At 44.2% G+C, this 9,304-nt stretch overlaps 3 protein-coding genes across 3 annotated transcripts; all 3 read left to right on the forward strand.

Annotated features, from left to right (window-relative positions):
- Positions 1–4,626: 4,626 nt before the first annotated feature.
- On the forward strand, positions 4,627–5,385 carry CCR75_007624 (uncharacterized protein; the record flags this gene model as incomplete). The annotated part of the gene is made up of 1 exon (XM_067965682.1): positions 4,627–5,385. One exon carries the CDS (start codon positions 4,627–4,629, stop codon positions 5,383–5,385), a length of 759 nt encoding a protein of 252 aa, XP_067815014.1.
- Positions 5,386–6,999: 1,614 nt separating this feature from the next.
- CCR75_007623 (uncharacterized protein) lies at positions 7,000–7,620 on the forward strand (the record flags this gene model as incomplete). The annotated part of the gene is made up of 1 exon (XM_067965681.1): positions 7,000–7,620. The coding sequence occupies one exon, from the start codon at positions 7,000–7,002 to the stop codon at positions 7,618–7,620; it is 621 nt and encodes a 206-aa protein (XP_067815017.1).
- A 362-nt stretch (positions 7,621–7,982) lies between these two features.
- On the forward strand, positions 7,983–9,080 carry CCR75_007622 (uncharacterized protein; the record flags this gene model as incomplete). Its single annotated transcript, XM_067965680.1, has 1 exon — positions 7,983–9,080. The coding sequence occupies one exon, from the start codon at positions 7,983–7,985 to the stop codon at positions 9,078–9,080; it is 1,098 nt and encodes a 365-aa protein (XP_067815016.1).
- Positions 9,081–9,304: the final 224 nt, after the last annotated feature.

Consider the following 9,304-nt stretch of genomic DNA (forward strand, 5'->3'; position numbering starts at 1 on the left):
CAAAGCCTTATTGAAGTAGCTTACGAACTTCTGTTGACAACTCGCCATACGACACTGTCATTAAGGCAGCAACTTGCAGAGTCTCAGCTTCCTCCCGGGGCAGAGTTGGCACCGAGGGCGAACAAAGTAAACGTGTACCTCGTTGTTGGCAACTAGAAAATCGCACTTATGAAAGCGGATATTGTCCACGACAGAATCATCAGGCCGGCGCGAAAGCGCATCAGCTACAACGTTTAAAGCACCATTAATGTGGTGTATAGTAAACGCGTATTGAGCGAAGGTGGTCAAGTATCGAGCCAACTTCGGCGAGACTGACGGATGATGAAGAAGCCAAGAGCAGGCGCTATTGCCCATTTTTCTAACCCCTCTTTTATTGCAAATAGATCCTTCTCACGAGCAGGCCAACTAATCTCACGGATTCCAAGTTTCTTTGAGTAAAACGCTACTGGATGGTCATGTCTATTGATAAATTGCGATAAGTCGCCACCAATGCACGACCCCGATGCATCCGTAGTGAGAACAAACGGGCGTGAAGAGTTAGGCAAAGTCAGCACAGGTGCAGCTTGTAAGGCAGACTTCAGCCTTACGAGCAAATCCTCTTGTTCTGCATTCAAGACCCATGAAAAATCTTTCCTAACGAGATGGCTCAACGGCAGAACTATTTGCGCAAACTGATGAATAAAGCGGCGATAATAACAAGCAAGACCAAGAAAACTTTGCGATTCCTTTACAGAGGTAAGTGAAGGCCACTTCGCGATTGCTTCCGCCTTTGTTTTCGATAAATAATCCGTCACCAGAAACAGCGTGCCCCAAAAAGCTGACCTCTTGACGCGCGAACTTGCACTTACCAATGTGAGCGAAGAGTATTCACTTGCGTAAGACGTCGAACACGATAGCATGAAATAATTGACCCCAGTATTACATTAAAAGTAATTAATAGCCAATGGTGTCAGGGTTATGAATGTTCAGATAATTTAGAATTTTCAGAAGTACCTTTTTTTGAGACGGAAAAGATGCATGTACCATCCAAATATACAACAACGAATGAGAACTTTTCAAAAAGAACACGCATCAAGCGCGACGAAATGCGAGGCATTCCAGCAAGGCCCATCGGCGCAACGCACCACTGATATGTCTCATTTGATTTACGAAACGCAGTGTACGTTTTGCTATCCGGATGAATATGCCTCTGATGGTACCCTTGAGCTAAGTCAATGACTGTGAAGTAGCTCATACCATACATCTTATCGAATAATTTATCGATTCGCGGCAAAGGTATTTTAGGGACGACTGACGTTGAGTTGACGTAACGAAAGCCAATCACCCAACTGAGCAAAATGTTCGCGTTTCCGGATCGAATCCATTCCGAACGAGATACACCTCGTACCGATCGTTGGGTCATTTTAAGGAATGCCGAAGATGTTTGATACCCAAAGCGAGTCTGAAAGCTCGATCTATCCGCATGAAAGGTTCTCATCGACGAACTTCTGTAAAGCCTTTTGTTCAGCTTGTGAAAGTCGAAATGGCGAACGATTACTCGGTTGCACACCGGGCTGTATATTGATACCAAACTCCACCGACCGATGAGGAGGCAATGAATTCGGTAACTTTTCTGGGAATACATCTTTATAGGAATCGAGTAAAGCCTTCAATCGTTTTCACGAGGTTTTGTAAATTCCGACTCTTGATAAATTTTGACACGATAGACTTCTTCAAATTGTGATGTCTTCAATTTCCTTAAGAAGTCAGCAGAGGAATAATGACCGATTCACAACCTCATCATATGGTATGTCACCACTTTTGAACGAAACTTGATGAGTACGTCAATTAATGATTGGCTCGTGCGCAGCACACCAGGGCTTACCCGGAATTACATCATGGCAATTGCTCATTGGCCACTCAATGACCGGAACGTCAGAAATTCGATTATCATCAAATGGGCTATTGGCGACTCCTTTCTTCACTTATTTTTGGTGTTATTAGTGCCTTCGAAACGAGTGACTTGAAAGCCATTTCAGGACATGACGCATTGCAGCAAACTCGGCTTCACCCCATTGCATGTGGCGCCAGAATCGAGTATCATATTGACAGCACGATCGTCAAGATGACCCTTTTAGATGATCAAATCTTTTCCCGTGAAGGAAGCAAAGTCAGCTTCACATAGTGTGGTGATAGCTTCGTTTGACGCAGTCGCGATGGTTTCTTCTTTAACTGACTCATTCACGAAATAGTTGGCGTTCGCACGATCGCGACGATATCCGTTGCCGCGATTATTTTGCTGGTTCCTGCGCTTGTAACACTGCTGAATCGTGTGCCCCAGTATTTTGCAGTATGCACACTTTCGTTTATTTCGACGTCGATTATGGACGCAAGAAGACCTATTAAATGGCCGAGCATTGCCGATTTCCATCGGCTCTGGCTTCTTGTTTAATTCTCTGGCCACATTTTGTGGACCAGGACGAGGTTTTGTAGCGTTGTGGTGATGATAAACACCCGAATGTGTGCGTTCAAAATCGAGCGCCACAGTAATAGCATCCTACAGTGCGTTTCCCCGTCGATATTGAACTTCTTCTTGAGTTCTTGCTTTAAACCCTCGTTGAAAATAGATGAAATGTCAACTCGAGTCATGTCCTCAACTTGCGAAATAATGTGTCGAGATTTCGCAATGTAGTCCGTTAAGCCTTTGCAATTGGCTTGTCTCAGCCGATGCAGATCGTCTCGAAGACGTTGTTGCAGATCCGCAAAGACGAATTGTTTTTTTTTCACTGCTAGAGAAAACTCATCGGCTGAGTGAATTTCTTTTTTGATGCAGCAAGAGCCATTGTGCTGCTGGTCCTCGCAATGAGCTTCCTAGTACGGCAAGTACTTGAGGAGCCTTTGCGTCCTCTTTCCACTTCTTACCGTGCGCAATAAAATATTGCTGTACTTGCGCGTAATAAAGGCGAACCGACTCTTCGCTTTTTCCGCTTTACGTCGGCATCCTTAGCCCGTCCACCTTAAGCCCACCTATCTTTTAGGAATTAGCGAATGTTTTGATTAACTCTTGTTGTTGCTGTAGCATGTGCATCATTTGCTGCATTAGCTCGGCGTTTGAGGGTTGCCCATAATGGAAGAAGAATGTGTTCGGAACTATAAAAAGACTAGGCTCTTAAGTTGAACCGAAGATCCTTAAAAATGGTGCGCTCGGCTTCTTCTAAAAGCGCGTATACCTCGTGTAACGGAGCTGATAAGGTGGACTCTTGCTTGGGCAGGCATCCTTTCTCCTTGGTGAGTTGCTTTGCTAAGATCTTTGCAATGCGTCGGGCCTTTTGTAATGCGTCGGGTCTTTTGTAATGACGCAGGCAAATCGTTCGCAGTCTTTGCAGACTTTTCACCGTACTCAAAGAGGAAAGCCTTACTACAGTAGTATGGAATCTGATTATTAGCTTTTAGCTTTTTGCTCATAAATCTCAACGACTTTCTTTAGCCATTAAGCGTAATGGGTAAGAGATTCAATCTTATTCCAGATGGATTAACTGTTTCACCGTGTTAAGCCGGTCCCAACCTCACACAGACTAAGCGACTATATCTGTCAGGCAGACGCTTAGAGTTACAGTGGATACTGAAGCCACACAATCAAAACTGCTACGCAGCGCTTCCAAAGGAATGGAGCAGTTGACTGCGAGCGGAAATTCCCACGCTACAAGCAGTACGTTACTGGCTGCGAGTGGAATCCCTTACGCTACAAGTAGTGCTGGGCAATCCAACGCAGTGCAATCCAGCGAAGCGCGAACGGACGGCAAAGAAGCGAGCGGACGGCGAAGAAGCGAGCAGACGGCGAAGAAGCGAGTAGACGGCGAAGAAGCGAGCGGACGGCGAAGAAGCGAGCGGACGGCGAAGAAGCGAGCGGACGGCGAAGAAGCGAGCGGAAGACCAACAAGTGGTACCACTTGTGAGGAATGAGGGTAAATTACGACTGAATTATTTTTTTTGCTTTACTAGCCGATACTTTTGGCTCATCCTCTAAGGATCGCCTATCCTAAATCTAATTATTACTAAGTATCATCTCTCCTTATTGCGCCAACCTTTTTACTTGTTTTTATTATGGCGCATATGTAATTTGAATCAATAGAAAAGGAATGGTATAAAAGATAAATCGAAATGAGTGGTCATGGGCTCAGCGAGTTGAATGGTCCTGACAATCTCGCGCTGGGACGGAGATAGTGTGCGGTACAAGGAACACCTGTTTATTTTACTTAGCTAGCACTACGTCGTAACGAAGTATACTTACTAAACAGTGTAGAGCAAATTAGAGACTGTTTCTTGTCGTCGTTATTTTTAATATTCATATCCTTCTATGGCTAGTATGAAGGACTTAGACCTTTGTCCATCTGTAAACTAGAATCGGTTGCCGCACTCTATCTCTACAGCCTTACCAAATATACATCAGCCAAAGGATCATGTTTTCCTAAAATTTTACTTAGTTAAACTGTTTGCTAACTGGCATTCTTTTTTTTAATTAATAACGATCTGGCAATAAAATCCATTCAAATAACAAAATAAAAATTTCCAAAAAATAACCTACCCCCCGTTCTTCCGAACACTTTCTTGAACAGGATCCGCAGCAGTCGACAAAGTTTAGCAACGATGTCGGACTGGCGCCGTGATCTTCAGCTCGTGGGCGTCGTTTTCATAGTCACCACGGCGCTATTAGGCGTGATGTTGCACTCGCTGGTAATCTCGACGCTCACAGACACCGAGTGGCTCGCGCTTCGACTGCCTACAACGCTCGAGGCAGCTCAAGAGCTAGGCAAGACCCTTCAGAGCTTCTCCGAGCGCCAACGAGGTTCACTTTTGCTCGCACACATGGGCTGCTATCTATACCTGCAAACATTTGCGATTCCGGGCACCGTATTTTTCAATCTATTGGGCGGCGCGTTGTTTGGGATGACGCTGGGATTTCCTCTGTGCTTGGCTAACAACACACTGGGATCGGTCTTTATGTTTCTCCTTTCGCGGCGTTTTGGCTACCGCGTCGTCACGCACTTTTTTCCGCAAAAACTCGATCGCTTAAGAAGTATATTGGACGCACATCGCGACGAAATGGCGCTGAATATGATATTCCTGCGCGTATTTCCATTCACCCCCAATTGGTTTATTAACATGGCGTCGCCCCACTTGGCCATTCCGCTAGGCCAATTTACGTTAGGCCCGCTATTTGGGCTCGTTCCGTACAATTTCCTGAGCTGCAAAGCTGGGCTTATTCTGCGCGAGCTACGATCGCGTGGAGACATTATTGATAGCGCCACGACGATGCAGCTTATAGTGGTTGCTATCGTAGGTGGCCTTGTGCTCCCAAGACTAAAGAGGCGTTTTGCCACGACCACTGGTACCAAGCATGATTAAATTGAGTGTTTAAATTACGTTTGTCTTGTCCAAGTTTTTGCTGAATTGAGTAAGTTTCAGATAATTAAAAAAATCTAAAAGCTATCATTCAGCGTGTATCAAACGCACTATTTTTTTTTTTGTTCGTCGGGACCAAGCTAGACAAAATAAATGTCAGAGATACTTCTTATTCATTCGACGCCAGGCCAATTAGGTCTGCAGAGCTCTTATTGGGTTTGACTATCACAAGGTGCGTAATTAGATCCCGAATTTTCAGTATTTAAAATGCTAGACACGGGCGGATTTTAATTTTTTTCTGACAGACTGTAATCGTGAAGGTCTTCTTTCGTTGGAATGGATATGCAAATCTTTTAGATTATTATTAGAGTATACAATTATACGAGTAGTCTGCGCTGGTGCTCCCTCGCACTGCAGCAGCAATTTTCAATTATTTTGTTTGGCGGGAGTTGTTATACCTTTTAACGATTACTTTCAAACAGAAAAAAAGTTATCGCGATTACAACTTAAGATTCTGGAATGTGATGCTAAAAATTAATGGCTAGAACACTGCGATGTAAGAAATAGCTAATTAATTTCAAGGGAAAGCACAATATCGTTCAAGCTAATGCGAGGTTTAAATCAAGCTGTCGACGTCCTAACTGCAATAAGCCACGAAAATGCAGGCTGTTTTCCGTATCAAAACAAAAGCAGCCGACCGGCCGTGATGGCAAAAGGTGGTTCTACCAAGAGAATTCAAGGTGCCTTCCTCTAATATTTTAAGCGCAAATAGGTTTTCATCCGACTTCTATACAAACACGTAAAAACTCGCGGTACTCAAAAGTGATTAGCAAGCAACTTAACGATTTAGAGGTATGCCAGCGTCGACGTCCTGTCATGTAAAAAGACGCATTCTTCACATTGCCGTATTAAGACGCAATTTTTTTTGCGAAGTCTTCGGGGCCGTGTAGGAGTCACTTAGCTTGCTCATCACCAAATAAAAAAATGCTCTTCGATCAATCGCTGCAAACTTTCATGTTCCTCGCGAAACAAACTTTTGCGCAATATTGGACGCATATTCCCAAAAACAGTTTATTATTTGCGACTGAACTTCATTGCAATGTGCGCTCATGAATGTGTTGGAGGTCTCCGCATTGCATAATTCAGAGGAGTGCTATTATGTAAGGCACGAAAATATTCTAGATCGTGTTTTTCTGTCACATGCAACAGGCTTTCTAGCTACTGGTAGCGTTAAAGACTTGCATTGGCCTTGTATGCAAATTGCCTGAGGTCACTTTAGGTTTTCCGACACTATTTAAATAACTCATGTTACAGCTCTCCCGTGACCTCAAGAGCAAACGGTTGTATCAGACGATGTACTGTATGTACAGTATTATTTACGCTACTTTTTTTTTGCAGTTTCCATTTTGAGGTTGTCAAGGATGTAAGAAACTATTTTAAATTTTAAATTTGAGCTATTATGGAGTATTAAGCGGCTAAAAAAGCATCTTCGGCTACTATTGCTTGTCAGCTTGAAAATAAAAAAAGTTTTGAAGCAATAATGGACTACGTACCTAATATCACGCTGTACAAGAAATGACTCAAAACCAATAAAAACAACACTCTTCGCCTTGCGTCATGGCCTTCATGTCGGTAGCTCGTCAGGCACGCGCCACTTCTCGATTCCTCTATTCCCGTATGCGCGTTTGTCCTCTTGTAGCTAATGAGCAATTCTTGCAGCGAACGAAGTGGCAGCGCTTGCCCTGTGCGATGGAGTCTCCGATCCTATCGACTCGAGTAGGCTTTTTGCGAACAAAGGTGAGCGAGCGTGTGGTCCTGCCAGAAGAGAACGAAATTGAACCTACGCTAGCATTTGACGACAGTGAAATGACAATTGAAGATGCTTCGATTGAAAACTTGCTGAAAGAGCTCAATGAAGTTTTTGAAATTATTGCTGCTGTGCCACTGATGGATGAAGAGGAGTATGGGGAAGTGCGCCAACACTTTGAGAGTGGCAGTGGTCTTGATGAGATTGATGAACGTGGGTATAATATTAAAGCTGGGACGCATAAGATTTGGAAGGGTGAGCGCGACCTTACAAAGATTGTTGAGGGATTGGATACCGATTCGGCCCAGATTCTGCAGCGTATCCTGCTCCACACGCTTAATATTGAGAGAAAAGTGCGTGAGATGCTCTCGAATGGTGGAGTTGATCCCGATGACAAAGATGAGTTGCAAGAAGACAATCAGGTCATTTGAGATTGTCCGTTAAAAAAGAAGTCATCTCGACACCATCAAGGTATTGCGGAGATCTTGGTCGAGCCCGCGTGCTTTGCTTTTGCTCTTAACTTTTGATTCGACACAGGCAATCAAGACGTCTAAGTCCCGTATAAATGATGTACGTATACTTGCACCATTGATAAATTCTCCTTATCTTATGTTAGAAATAAAGAACGATTGTAAGAATACCTCGCCGTAAAATGCACAAGAAAATGGGCAACATGTAATTTCAGGCATGACCCGAATTTGTGCTCATTACGAAAAACGCATATTTTGCTCTCAAAAAAAGTGATAAATAATTTTATTCATTCTTGCCTTCAGGGCTCTGAAAAGCGGTGGTAATGGGCTTCGTCGCACTAGCTCGTCAGACGCTTATCGTTTCTCGCTTCCAAATGCACGCGTCTACACGCTTAAGCACAGCAATTCCCTGGCAACAAATGCATAAGCACCGCGTGCCTTGCTCTATCGACCCTCCATTCCTATCAACCCGAACCAGCAGCATTAGTTTTGTACGAACAAAAGTCAGCGAACGCACGCTCCGTCGGAAGAAATTACGCGTCAACAAGAGCCAAAAAGGAGTCAAGGTGCCAATTCTTAAAGAAACGTTGCGCAAGCTCTATTTGCGTACGCATCCGGATCTCTTTGGACAGTATCCAACGCAGCAGCGCGCAAATGAGGAATCGTACAAAGAGCTCTTGGGCATCCTGGACGCCATTGAGAAACACAATCAATTTCCCCCAGCCAAGACCTTAAAACTTCCATTTTTTTTAAAAACACCTATCGAGGGTGAATTTAAAGAAGTCGAGTTGCAACTACGCACGACGGGAGGTGCATGTAATACGTTGGTAGAGGAGGCATTGGGTCAATTTTTCAGCAACTGTGGGCTCCCTGAGGTCTTTCAATGGGACAAAGGAAGCTGGGGCAAAAGTGTAGGTAAACACGCAGTAGAGAATCCAAATTTAGGCTTTGAAAAGGAAGATGAAACGCATGAGAACGACCGTCACGAGGCCAAGCGCGAAGAACGGCATTCTTCAGCTCCGGCTTATAATCCCGTGGATCGTAAAGCACCAGAAGATCATTCGATTGAAAAGGTTCTGAATGAGTTAGACGACACGTTGCAGCTTATTGCTGTCGTGCCATATCTTGACGACGACGACAAGCAACAGCAAGCTATTAAAACTCATTTTGAACACGGATCAGGTCTCGATGACCTCGATGCTCAAGGGTATTCACTGAAAGCGGGAGTTATTCAATTGTGGCAAGGCGAACGGAATCTACAGGCACTGATTCCTGGATTAGATGGCGACTCGGCGATTCTAATGCAGCGAATTTTGCTTCATACCGTCGATATTGAAAAGCGTCTCGAGAACGTCATTGCTCAAAGCTCCTTGGACGTTACGAGATTCACTGCGGAAGCTTGTAATCAACAGAGCGAGTAAAGATTCTTGGATGACTTTATCGATAAAAGATTATCGCGTTATGTGGGCATTTACAATGAATTAATTGTTAAGCACTGAACTTACATGCCCAAATGCACAAAAGATGACACGGCACTAGGACCTGCACCCAGGATTGGAAAGAATAGTGAATTACTTCTTTGAGTCGCTGTCCTAGACAGGAATTAGCTCTTACATAACATCGAGTGACCCGGGGCCGTCAGTTT

This window comes from Bremia lactucae, linkage group LG10, assembly GCF_004359215.1.
Source record: "Bremia lactucae strain SF5 linkage group LG10, whole genome shotgun sequence".
In the NCBI taxonomy this organism is placed as follows: Eukaryota; Oomycota; class Peronosporomycetes; order Peronosporales; family Peronosporaceae; genus Bremia; species Bremia lactucae.